This window comes from Aythya marila (assembly GCF_965140915.1).
Source record: "Aythya marila genome assembly, chromosome: 2".
Classification (NCBI taxonomy): domain Eukaryota; kingdom Metazoa; phylum Chordata; class Aves; order Anseriformes; family Anatidae; genus Aythya; species Aythya marila.
Window position 1 is genome coordinate 31,066,735 of NC_139043.1, and position 13,839 is coordinate 31,080,573.

Here is a 13,839-nt window from a genome sequence, read left to right on the forward strand (position 1 = left end):
ACTATTGTTATAAGTGGTAACACTGAACACATAGGGTCATCTGCTTTACAGTATTACTTGCTAATTGTGAGTGAATAACAAAAACCACAATCTAGCCTACAGGCAACCCCCCAAAAAAATTCAGAAGTATTTACTGCTTTGCTGTTTTTCATTAACCCTAGGTATTACATTTCAAACCAAGGACAAATGCAAATTGAGTGCACAGCTACATAACAGTGTTTTAACTGCAGAGGGCACAAAAGAGCTACTGAACAATGTGACGTTTTACTTGCAAGGCATTATTTCTTGCACTATAATTTTCTTCAGTAAGTTTGATCTCTTCTACACTGAATATTGCATTCATGCTGCATAACATACTGCATTTTAGTCCTGAAAGATCCTCCATGGATCCATCTGGTCCAATTCTTGCTTTCTTGGGGAAAAATACAAGCCTAAAGAACAAGAATTGTCAGATTCATTTTGTAGGATATTTCTTCATGATAATCACAGACTACAATTTATTCTCTCATCCTCACTGAATCTAATGGATGTTACTTCTTACTGAAATTTTACTTTGCATTTTACTTTCTGCTCAAAATAACTTTTTTTTTTTTCCTATTAACTTTCATACAAGGCTCCTAATGTATCATGGTTTGACAGTTACCGGTTTCCCTTTTAATGGGAAGCTGAAAATCCTTAGTTTCTTTTAGCTATTCACTGATGCTCACTGGAGTCACTGGCCACATCCAGCATAGTGCAGTGTGGCTATTTTTCAAAACTTCTGAAGCTTATAAACCTTTCATCAAATTGGGTTTAAGAGTAAAAATGACTAAATAAACACAAACTAAGAGTTGAGATTCTCATTACAGTATAATTGTTTGTTCAATAAAACACTTGAAGAAACATAATTTCAACACAGATTTGTCCAGAACTTGCCCATCTAGGCAATATTTTAGGCTTTTCCTGAAATCAGAAACAAATGCTACTCAAGGTGTGTTTTGAGAGGAATGAGAAAGGTCTGCAAAAAACACTATGAGCTACCAAGAACCCAGCCTAGGGCAGGTACATGTTGACATGAGCAGTCCCAGCATATAAGAAATGCTTTACCATCCTCCACCCACACAGATTAGCATGAATCTCCCTTTTTCATAAACCCACATGCCAAGTGTGGCTTCCAGCCTCTTGTTTAAGCCAGCTGCATCTTTGTTACCCCGTTGGCAGTCATTGGGGCTGATGGCTACAGAGCCCACCATGCTCAGTATTTTTTCAGCCCACCTCAGTACCCCAGGTTGTCCCTGATGGGAATCAGTGAAGGTGGAGAGAAAAATCCTTACTCTACCAGATGCTGTTCTAGTTAATTTGGGGAAGATTCTCGACAAAATATTTGTAGACACCACCAGAGGGTGCATTGCTGCCACTATAATATTCATTCTTACAGTGTTACCATGAGACGCTTTTACAAAGCTTTGGACAAATCTTGTACCTTCTGTTTATATGGAGTTGCCTACACAAAGGTGTACAATGGCAAGCAGGATTAAATACGGAAGTCAGTTGTGCTAAAGAAAAAAAAAAAAAAAAGAAGAGAGAGAGAGAGAAGTAATATGCCTTTTGTACTGTACAGTCAAGGCGTTTTACAGCTTTTCTTGAAATATCCATCATAGCTGAGCCTCTTTGATCTGCTGCTAGCAGCCACTCCCAGAAGGGGTGAGAGACACTTCGTTTCCTTCCTTCCTTTTCTTACCCTGACCTACCATTCTGGAATGCAGTTCACCTCTGAGCGTTTTCAGATGTATCATTTTCAGAGAGGCTTGCATGTCACAACACACAGCCCGGGCTGACTTCACTACTTACAAAGCCTGCACATGACAGGCGAACAGAGGAGCTGCACACTGTGCCTGAACCTCCCGTACTTCACCTACGTACATTCCCCTGTCTGCAGAAGGGGCATAACAGTGTCAGAATAACAAATAATCATCTTGCCCTGAATATGAGCAGGGCCCGAGACTGCAAAGCTAAGAAACCAGTGCCCCAAGGGTGCAGCTCAGTGGCAATTTAAGTTGGGCTATGCTGGTCTGTCAGGCATGCCAGGCTCTACATGCCCCACAGTCCAGCCCTTCCCAACAGGAATCATGGCATCCCTTCTTCCCCTAAAGCTGTCCCACCTGGTGACTCTGGGGAAAGCTAATCACTTCTCTGAGGGTTAGCTTCCAGTCAGAAAACACAGTTTTTCATTGTCCTCTACTGACTTGCTGCACAGCAGAACAAACCTCAGTGCTAAGGTACAGAAAGAGGGACAAAACAGTGTCCAGAAGAGGCCAGGACTTTTCCTAGCTTTGCAGACTAGCTTAAACCAAGCATAAAAATCATCCTTTTAGGCTCACTGTGTTGTCTCTGGATTCAGAGTGAGTCCTCAAAGAGAAAATTTAAACTCCAAGATGCCCTTTCGAAGTGTGCCTGTCACAGTGAGCAGCCAGGCCAGTGGCTGCTCAGGCTGGAGTCACAACTGAACTCCAAAACAGTTGGGTTTAATCGAAACCATAATGTTCCCTCACCAAATGGTGAGGGAGATGAACACAGCATAAATACACACTTTAAACTGCAGCACAATAAAAATAATAATAAAAAAGAAACCAGCACAACCAGCATGGTTATGTGTGAAGTTAGTTGGAGATGGCCGGAGGGAGTAGATGCCACACATTCTTGGGAGCACTGGGAGGAACTTGCAGTCCCGTTGACTTCAATGGGTTTTCAATCAGGCTGTGTTTCTGCCATGGAAAGGAACTGCTTAACACAGCATCGTGGGGTGCCTCGTTTTTTGTCTCTTAGCAACTCCTGGCAAAGCCACTGGTTAGTAAGTAAAAACATACTTTTTCCAGTCGCCAGGGCTGCAAGCTGAATTTGACTTTTCTTTCGCTTTTTGCTGTTGCCGAGATTCGGACGGATTTGCACATCTGGCTCCTTAGCTTGCTGCTGACTTTACAAACCCAAGCTGGGCTCCTTGAGGTGGCGGGGGCTCCAATCCCGGAGCAGATCGCTTCCCCTTTGGTGGGACAGCACTGCTAGCAGCCCAACTCCGGTTACTGAGCAGCGCTGGGTGTCAGCCCAGCAGCTGCCATGCAGGAGGTCTGTCCCTCCGGGCAGCTGCCGCTCATCTGCCTGCAGCTGGCAGCGGAAGTGACATCTGTTCTCGGTCCCAGCTGTGAGCAGCACGGAGGTGCCAAAGCCCAAACGCCTCAGTTCTCGATCCAGGAGTGAGGAAGGGTTTCTGATGCCAGACCACGGCCTGGCTTTCAGGGGAAGGGAGGGGGATCGTCTCCTTCAACGATGGTGGGCTGGGAGGAATGGAAAGGGAGTGACAAATAGGGAGAGCAAGAACAAGTAACAGAAGTAGGGGAAAGGATGGGACAACGACGCGGGAGAGGACAGCAGAATGGCCCAAATAGAAAGGAAACATGAAATTTGAAGTGACAGGGCTAGGCTGAGGCAAGGAAACAAAAGGGAGGAGGCAGTGTAATGAAAAAGAAAGAGGTGCAGAAGTAGCAACAAATAATTATCCATGAGAAGCAATTGTCTGAAAAGATTGCTGAACAGGGAAGCACTTAGTTGAGCTCCAGTCCCGGGCGCTACTGAGCCTGGAAGGCTTTTCTGCCCACAGCCCTTCGTGTATTGTGCCATTCGAGGGTGTCCCTGGCAGATTTTGCCATCTGGAGGAGCTTTGCCATATTCCCTCTTGACTCCTTGCTTCTCCATCATATTTAAAATCACATAACCTCTTGCTTGTCTGAGTATCTTTTCTCTCATTTATCTTTGTAACTGTGTTGCAACACAGTGTTGTAGGATTTTAACTGAATTGAAAAAAAAATGAAAAAAAAAATGTGTTTGGTTTTTTTTGTTTGGTTGTTTTTTCAGACAGGAATATGTGCAGGATGAAGAACAAGAACTGATTCAATCCAAATATTGAAAAGCATACTTACATTAACCTGGGAATAAATATATTAGGAAATGCCATTTTCCTTTTCAGGTTGGTGTACACAAGCCAAGTATATTCTGTCATAAAAGTATTTTCATAGTTGGGATTCATTCCTCAGTGCAGGCCTTGTTTTTCAGATCTCAAAACTAATTGTGTATTCCTGGAAGAAATAACCAAGGAAAATGTACACTAGACAAGTGCTTTAAAGCCCTGTCAATCAAAATCAGCTTGCACTGGATAAAATGTGGTGTTAGTGGCTGTTTCTTTCCCTTGGTGCTTGCCAGAAACACAAGACAAACAGAACTGTGATAAACAACTGGGCTGAGGAATGGGCTGAGGAAGGCAGGAATCATAAAAACCTACCAGCCTGAAGTTCAAAAGGGTGGGCACTATGGGCACAAAAAATTGAACTAATTTAGATACTTTGCATAGGTATCTTACTGTAGGCATCCAGAGCAGGGCATTAATCATCCAACTGGGTGCAATTATGAATTATTAGAAACCAGGTGCAGAAGATTGGTTTGATTGAATGAGTTGGGCAGGAATAAAGAAAGCAGGGTCACATTTTTTCTTAGTTGCTCAGAATTCAATTCTTCAAGATTGCTTTTAAATAATGTCCTTATACTTAAATGTTTTATATTACAATTATATATTTATATAAAACATAGATGAGATAGATATTTGTATCTTATTATTTCATGACACTTTTCCCAATGGAAGCCCTTAAAGATACTATTCTCTTTACAGTTCTCAGCATCTCTGCCCCTTTCAGTGAGAATTAGTTGTGGTTTTAGTAAGTAATCTTTGAAACAAAAAAGATGCTCTCAATAGCATTCTTTCACTACCTACACAAAGAGAAAAAATCTACCATCTATTAAACAATACACCAATCTAATAACTTAAAGGTTTGCGTTCTGTAGGGTGTTTTGTTTTTTGTTTTTTGTTTTTTTTTTCCCGGACAGACAGAACTAAGACTAGAGTTACAGAGCATCTATGTTACATCTATGTTACATCTATGTAACATCTATGTTACAGAGCAGAGAGAGTAATCAGAAATATTATAAAATGTAATAAAATATAAAAATATTATAATATTATTTATATTTATAATAATAAATATTATAATATTTTATATATAATAATACAATATATTGTAAAAGTATAAAATATTATAAAATATAATAAAAGTCAGGGTACTACTAATACTCTGAAGGGCTACGTTCATCTGGTAACACACTGTTTTCAAAACTACCAGCCATTTATTATGGTCCAATCATCAGAGCAGTGGCACTGGGCCAGGTCAGAGGTAGCTCCAGCCCAGAACCTTGGCTCCTACAGGAACACAGTTAACAGGAGCCACTTCTCAACCCTAGACCTCTCCTTAACAGGAACAAGGGGAAAGCAGGGATGGCAAAAAAAAAAAAAAAAAAAAAAAAAAAAAAAAAAAAAAAAAGGAGTACCAGGGTTACCTTGTCCCCCTGCCAATGGCCACGTAAACATGCATTGTCTGCACATCCTCGTGGGAGCTTGATAAAATGAACCAGCACCTCAGAAAGTTCTGGATGAAGAGGAAGGAGAAATGTGATGATAAATGCTTTTGTGTATCTGGAAGTAAATATACTATTCCTCTTAAATAAAACCTGAACACAAACCCGTGTCCAATAAATATACTAGGTACCCAAAACAGGTTGAACAGAGCAAACCAACTACGACTTTCTCTGGTGTACTTCCTAGTTTGCAGTGACCTACAGACAGAAGTTACCATATCATTGGAAAGCATAAGCAGCCACTGGGAACCTGACATTTCTTCGGAAGCTTCTGTTAGGATGGCACCTAGAAGAGCACTGTGGAGATGATGAGACACTGGTGTTGTGTAGAAATGCAAATTTGAATGCACCAAAGGCTTTAAGGTCTCCAGATACTTTTTTGTTGTTGTTGTTGTTCTGCAGCCTGTTGCTGAGATAAGCTGAAAGCTTCATTGTGATATTTTGAAGTCAACACGACTTATTCCACTGATTACAATAGGGTCACATTTCACTTTATTTCTCTTTGTTGTTGTTTGTTTGTTTGCAATTCCACTGTCTTCTGTTCTTTCAGCCTTTTTTAGTGAACCATCCAACCATCTTTTTCAAGCTAGGTCACCTGGAAAACTGAAGAAAAATTGATTGTAGCTACATTTTCTCCTATTAACTGATCTAAGAGAAAAAAAGTAATTTAATTTCAGTTACTGCATGAAGTGGGCTGGCTTCAATATACAAATCTAACTCACTTAACTTTGCAGCTACAAAAAACATTCTTAGGGCCAGATCCTGTATTCTCTTTCCTAGTGAACACTTTACCCACAGTATATTAATTAGAGTGCTTGTGGAGTAAGGTAAGCAAGGCTGGCAGAGTCTGAGCTTTTATTTACTCTGTGTTATCTCTGTCCAAATGTTCAAAGCGAGATGGGTGGTGACTGATTCACTAGTTAAATTCAAAACAGCATGTGTGTACAAAAGGCTGCCAAGTTTCTCATGTATATAGCTATTTGTGAGAAGTATTGCTATGTGCAGACCAAAAACAATCAATCAGTTTCTTAATTTCATTTTATATCTTTATTCCCATTGTAAGTATTAACAATCATCCAAAAGACCATTTAACTTTGGTTTGGATACACAATAGCATTAATCACAGTCCAGTTTTTTTGTTTTTTTTTTTTTTTTAAAGCAGTTCTACTATTTCATGATCTGTTTTAGTAGTTCTGCTGGTGGTATATTTGCTTCCTGTATAATAGATTTTTCAGTGTTTGCAGATTATTTAAAAGATTGTTAAAAAAACAACAACAACAAATCCATAATATTATGAATAACAGTATATTAATCTCATTATCTTTTATTTAAGGTTAGTTTCAATTACTTTAAACTTACTTTTTTGCTGTGCTTTGTTTTTTCTCTCTTCAAAATAAGCTCACAAACAACCATGGTATCATTTCTCTTTACAGCAGTTCATTGTAGTAACATTTTAAATTGGATTTAAATCCTTTTAAGATAATGAGTTAAGTAAAACAACACAACAAAGTAAAAGGTTCTGTTTAAGCAAATGACAAGTTACACACAATCCAGTGCTAAGACTGTATCACAATGCATACATTGTGAGTGGATGGAAAACATAAAGGATTTTCTAAATTCACTTGCTTATTATTATGCAAGGAAAATACATCACAGATTGTACGTTAGTCTTCAAGCAAATAGAGTCAAGGAAATATCTTTCATTGTGTCTTTTAGAAGCCCATGAGATGAATTTCTTCATCAAATTTATTAAAGTAAAAGTGAATTCAGAAACTTATTTTTGAAAGCTGTCCTGTTAAATTATGAATACCAATAATAAATCCTTTGTTTCTTCATTTATCTGACTACTCTGCATACGAACAGACATAAATATACTTGTATGAATAAAATATGCCCATTGTATAGCCATATACAGCTAATATGAATGCTTATGTTGTACAATGCCAGCAACGGACAAATTATTAATCAAATTAGAGAGGAGAGAGAAACAAAGAAGGAAGCAGATGTTGCATGAGACCTTTGTTAGTTGTGTTGGGATGATTCCTGTGTGGAAGAAAATGTGTGCTTTGGATCCAGAACAGTTAGCTAACAATGTGTGTCATGAAGGAAGTCTGGGATCAACATCAGCTTCTGAATTGGATTTAAAATGGACGTATAGACAGACAGTGTCTCAGCAGAACTTATTAGGCCATTGTTAGGCTTTTTTTAAGAAGCAGGGGGAAAGAGAAGGGGACAGAGGATGGAGTCCAACCCTAACTCCCTCACAAACCTTTCTCTGTGCACCAGAGGGAGTGGGACCTGGGGGAGCAGTGGAAGGGAGATGGGGAACTCCTTCAGCCAGCACAGGCATTGTCACCCTCTGTTGTTGAACCACAACAGTCAGAGCTTTTCTCCCTCTGCCTGTTTGAAGAACTGAGCTGCAGGAAAGAACTTCCCACACCCATTGGTAGATTACGGAGAGACAAATTTCTGAGTCAAAATCAGAAGCCTTATTCAAGATGGGTTTTCAAAGGTTTATCTAGCATGGAGAAGGATCCATCCTGAATGCCTAGACTGACATTCTGCACTTTACTTGACCTGCCTATTTCATTGTACTGGCTAAGACCAGGCTAAATTTTCCTGGCTAAATTACTTTCCACATCTGGGATCTATGAGAATTTTGTGAATTCTCTACAAGTCCCCCATGTCCAGATATGAGCTGCAGTCTTCAGGAAAGCACAGCAGTAGTGAAGTAGCTGATACTTTTGGTTTCAGAGGAAAACTTGAGAAACTCAGGACAAACAGAAGGGGAGGCTCACTGGACACCTGGTGGGGCTAATTCATTAAGACCCTGTTCCAGTCACTGGAGATATGGAAGACATTAACCCAGGGCCTTCACAAGCTGAAGGAATGCTGTAATTCCTCCTGAGCCTGATGTATAGAGAGGGACAAGTGCTTTCAGGGACTGTCCTTTTCTCGCACTGCTTTCAGTGGTTATGATGCCTGGAGATAGTTAACGCAATAGCCATTCACCATTTTACCCTTCTGTCCCAAATTTCCACACTTGAATATCAATGTAGCCTACATTTGAACCCATGACACTCAATACTCTTTACGACAATTTAATACATAAGTGTAGTAAACAGCAAGAGATTAAAATTATAATCTTGTAGACAAGCTAACAGATTCCTCCTATTTCTCCATTACCTACAAACTGAATTGCATAACATTTTTTCAGTCTTATCCCTTTTCTTTTTAGCATGCATATGCACATGCATGCACATGCATACACACATACAGAGTTTGTGTAATACAGTACTCAGTGAAGCAATTGGAGCTACTTCTGAATGATTGCACATGGGTACTGGAAGAAGTATTAGCACTAAGGAGTGCTACAGCCAAAGCATTCCTTATCTGGAAAACTGGGCTATAGCACTTTGATGCCCCCATGCACATCCTTTGTTTTGTTACCCTTCACTCCATGGAGGACAGGGACTTGACCTGACAAACACTGCTTGCAATGTGCATTTCTACTGACATCAGTAAGGCTATACAACATAATAAACTCCACACTCATTAATATGTATAGCAGCAATATTAAAATAATTTCATATAAAGAATGAGAGCTGTGTTTTAGGATTAATTAATTTAATGCAGTCCTAGAGTACAACATACATGCATGGGTTAAAGACAATTCTGCGTGAAGACCGAACATTTTGGTATCCTCTGTGCACTTTTTTAAATGATCGTACTTCACAAACAAGTGTATTTCAGAATGAATTGTGCACTTTATACGTAATATCAGATTTGTATTTAAAGTATCAAAATATGTTGTTAAAAGATCTTAATAGCAAACATCATAAATCCAGAGTTTTCATCAAAGGGTAAAATGATTCAAGACCTTTGGTGAAGGCATGATGAAAAAAAAACACTTCCAAAAGCTACAAATGATTTATGGTCTTATGCTACCAACAGCTGGCCAATCAGCTCAGGGTTTCTGTCCTTTATTAATGCCATGGTCAGAGCCGCAGCAGAATTTACTGTCTCCTGAAGTGAGAAATGGTCCTGCAAAAAAAAATAAATAATAATAATAATAAAAAGGGAACAGGGAAAGCAACACATTAAAAAAAATGGAAAAAAAAAATATTTAACATCGATTTTCAAGTATACAAAATTACCATATGAGTGTTGAAAAAAAAAAATCTAAACATTTATTCACATTAGGAGAAAAAAAATAAAAAACTTTTTCTAAGGAAGCAGAATTTTGTAGCAGTATCAGTTTTCCAATCTCCACAATGACCTAAAAAGTGAAAATATTTTTTTAAAAGGCAATGTATTATAGTTGCTGGAATTAATGTGATCTACCCAGAGATAAGCAAAATGGAAGCCTGATTCTATCACTTCCTTCCTAACTGATTTTTAAAATCTAAGAGGTAGTCAAAATTTGGGGCTTTAAAACATAGAAGATGAATGCAGGACTGAATTTAGTAGCATACTTAAAGACCCATATCTTCAGTACGTACTGAATCCCATCACTATTCTACAAGCTATTTAAGCTCACAAACTCAAAGGTGTTTAAGCACTGGGACTTCAGGAGCTTAGGCTGAACTGTGTCACATAACTTTAAAAGTGCCCTGGTTTTGATAGGTGACTACAGAGACCAACACAGGTAGAAACACTAAAATGAAACTTTGATAACATGCTTCTAACTGAGCTCTCCAGCTCACGTTTGAAAAAGCCCTTTGTCAAATTGCCAAGTTCTCTTAATTGCATTAACTACAAAAGGTTGGCTTCAGCATCCTTTTCATTTGCTCACTGGGAAAATACCAATAGGTGCAGTCAGGTGTAGACATATCCCTGGAGAGAGAAATACGAGGGAACAATTTATGTGAAGCAACAGATAAAAAGAAAGGTCTATGAAACTCTTGGGAGAATCTAGAAGTTTCAAATACAAAAGGTGAACCACAAAGAGAAAGCAAGGGCTGTTCTCCATATCTGTAATGGATAAGATTGGAAGCAATAGGCTTAAGGGACTTAAACTGCCATATAAAAAATTAGTTAGGAAAGTAATACAAAGTAACAGGTTTCTGGACAAATTAAGAAACTTCATCATTAGGGTCTTGTAAAACACCATGGATACATGTAGAGCAGGTACAGTTTTCTGCCTAGGGTGGAAGATGGAACAGTTTGACTTCATATCTTTTCACCACTAATTTTCTAAGATGCTGTATTAAGGAAGAACTTGTAGATGACATCTTTAAGAAACTTGGATTAATGGAGAAAGAGGAAATGGCTTAAACAAAATAATAATAATAATGTTAATAACTGTGGGGTTTTTTGTTTGTTTGTTTGTTTTTAAGGAATAAGGCTGTAGGGACATGCCTAATCAGCTAATACAAAGGGGAGCTGCAGACTTAGAATCTGGGGCTGAAGGAAAAATGCATAGAGGAAAGATATCTCTGGAACACCCCACATTTTGTAGAATCATATGTTATCATATTCTTATTAGCTATGTGCTTTGTGTAAAAGATGATAAAAAAGCCAGAGAGGTAAATAGGTAGAATGAGAAATAGTTTATACCTGATTCTTTTATCATTGCTAGAAAAATGATATTTGCATTTGACTAGATTTTTATCCTAAAAACCATCAAATAAGTAAGCTGGCTCAGTTTGTAAAATTCCCTTACAAAAGATTACACTCCTCATAAATCTGTTTAACATCCAGTAAAATTATTTACTACTGGTCTAAAATAGTGTCTGCTATGTACTGAGCGATGCTCTCCATCAAGCTATGCAATCCAGGGGAATTCAGTTCAGCAAGGAGTGCAGAAGTGTACTCTGAGGTCCTGTCCACCCATCTTTTGTCATGGACTGAAGGTGCAAAGAGGAACTCCACACCCACTACTCAGATTTGGTAGGGGTTTCACATCCTCATTTCTCGTGGCTCTAAATCACTGTATAACATACAAGGAGAATGGAAGCTATGTGCATGCACCCATTCAGACAGCGAACACTGCAATCACTGTCAAGATCTAGCAGCACATTTCTTGATCTCCAGCAGCGCCAGCCTCTTTGCACCCCTCATCACTTTTTGTTCAGTTTGTCTTGAGAAGCACTTCACAACTACAGACATTAGGAATTCCAAATAGGCTTCCAGCCATATCTGAAGTTGGCTGGAGGTGTGTATTTTTTTTTCCCATTTCAAAAAAAAAGAAAAAAAATGCACCTGGCCAGGAATGCTCTTAATGTTTCTCCCAATAAATCTTTCCACATCCTCTGTTGGTTACTGGATTCAGTACACATTCCTTTGCAGTAATAAATTATTTAAGTTTTTGAACATAAAAGGAAGCAATAGAAAGAAATTTAGCTTTCACAGGAGGGATTCAAAGTGACACTATAAGATTCCTGTAAACTGAAAAAAGCTTTTTATAAACCTAAGCCTAAAACTAAGGCTTTAGTGCTAATTTCCATGTTCTGAAGGAAAGACGTAAAAAAATATGAATAGTATTAGCAACCCAGGCAATGTGGCACAGTAATGTGTACAGAAACATGCGTGAAGAAGTGGTCTACAAACCTACCTGATTTTTTATTTTTTATTTTTTATTTTTTTAAGGAACAGGCAGAAATAAAAATGCATTTACAGCTTTTACCATTATCCCATTTTTAATACTTTGATTATAACTACTATTATTATCAATATTTAGAAAACTTACTAATTCTTGTCTTTCTTAAAATCAGTCTATACCACGGCAGGAACAATGAACTGTCATACAGGATTGGTTCCTGTACAGGATTTGTCCTTGGAAGTCTGTCTTTAGAAATAGCCAGAGCTATGTTCTTTAAGCAAATATACTTTATCCTATTTAAGATAACAAATAAAACAGGAAAGGAAATATATATTTTTTTTTTTTTTAATTTTTTTTTTTGCAATTATATGGTTAAATTTTATAATGAAGAATATACTGCAGCTCTCAAAAGTGTGAGCATTTGTCATAGGGTCACTCCTTTTAGATCTGTGCTGTCGCCCCTTCCCGGCAGCACTGTCCTAGCCCGACCCCAGGGTCACCCGCATGCTGAGCACAGTCCGGCACTGGGGCCTCCTGGTCCCAGGTCTTGGCGTGAAGAAGAAATCAGTCATCCAAAGGTTAAGCGTGTGCTGACTTGAACTTGCTTTATTCCCACAGTCACAGCATTACTGGAAAGAGGTAGTAAATATAAATAGCACACAGCGGTGGACTTTTCCAGGAATTCCTAAATCATTGTATATCCTGTATCCTTCTGAGAATCAAAACATGCTCTCATCCTAGGAACCACTACTGTAGCTTCTAGTTGTCATGGCCTGTGCACTACAATTTATCTTTTGACAAGTATTTCTAGTGCTTACTATCACCAATAAGCAAACAGAAAAAGAAATCTTAGTAACTGAAAGAGAAGGCTTTGCTTAAAGTATAGGGAAAATGTTGACTGATGCAATGGTTAAGTTTTATCTTCAGTATTCTTTCCCTTCTTCTGAATCCTGTGAAGAAACTATTTCATTTTTAGGCCATTACTGCACATTTAAGCAGGTATTTTCAATATACACAATGATGCTCCACTTTTTCCTATATAGGCAATTTGGAAGCCAACAGTGTTTATGAAGAATATAAAGAGTTTAGATGACAGAATTAAACAACAACCCAGGAAAGAAAATGAATCTTGTGGATCTTTATTAATTTACGGTTAAACAAATAAGTGAACAAGTCTCCTGGCTATACCCTTAAAACACCTACGTTTCTGACACTGCAATGTTATTTCTGGCAACAGTACTGGTTACAGCTGATAGTGCCTACAGGGAGGCTTCAATAAGGATGCCAGGACAAATTTAATCTACCACACCTAACTCCATTGCACATACAGGCCTCCAAACCTCTTTTATATTCAATGGCATAGTACTAAATCTTTCAAAAACCTCATTATTAGTTGCAGGAAGTCAAATAATCTAGCAGAACCAGGTCTTCACATGTCTAATTGTCTGACATGTTCAGATATATTGTAACCACGATAAAAAGCAGGATGTCAGAAAAGAACGAGCAATACAAATCCTCATGTAGCCCACAAGAGCGCTCCCACATCATTGCCCACCCACTGCTCAGCTCAGCGAATTCCAAGAAGAGAACATACTTCAGTGCACTAGTCAGTGAATACATATCCGTGCATGCATTGGATGGATCAAACACGAATAGTTCTTTCACTCATCAACGAAATCTTTAAAAAAAGATCATGACCTTTAAATCAGACTCAGAGGCAGAAACAATTTTAATGACTTTAATGGCTGAGGTTCCACATGATCAACTGATGTGCTATTATCCCCCCTAAACCATTGTGA

At 38.5% G+C, this 13,839-nt stretch overlaps 1 protein-coding gene across 3 annotated transcripts in view; it reads right to left on the reverse strand.

Annotated features, from left to right (window-relative positions):
• Positions 1–6,587: 6,587 nt before the first annotated feature.
• CRPPA (CDP-L-ribitol pyrophosphorylase A) overlaps positions 6,588–13,839 on the reverse strand; it is a 127,285-nt gene continuing 120,033 nt past the window's right edge. For 2 of the 3 annotated variants that reach the window (XM_082752185.1, XM_082752190.1), the window contains one exon: positions 6,588–9,540. In XM_082752185.1, the coding sequence (XP_082608311.1) occupies positions 9,436–9,540 (105 nt within the window). In that variant the 3' untranslated portion in view covers positions 6,588–9,435. The remainder of the gene's footprint in view (positions 9,541–13,839) is intronic. The other variant, XM_082752189.1, reaches the window with a different exon arrangement.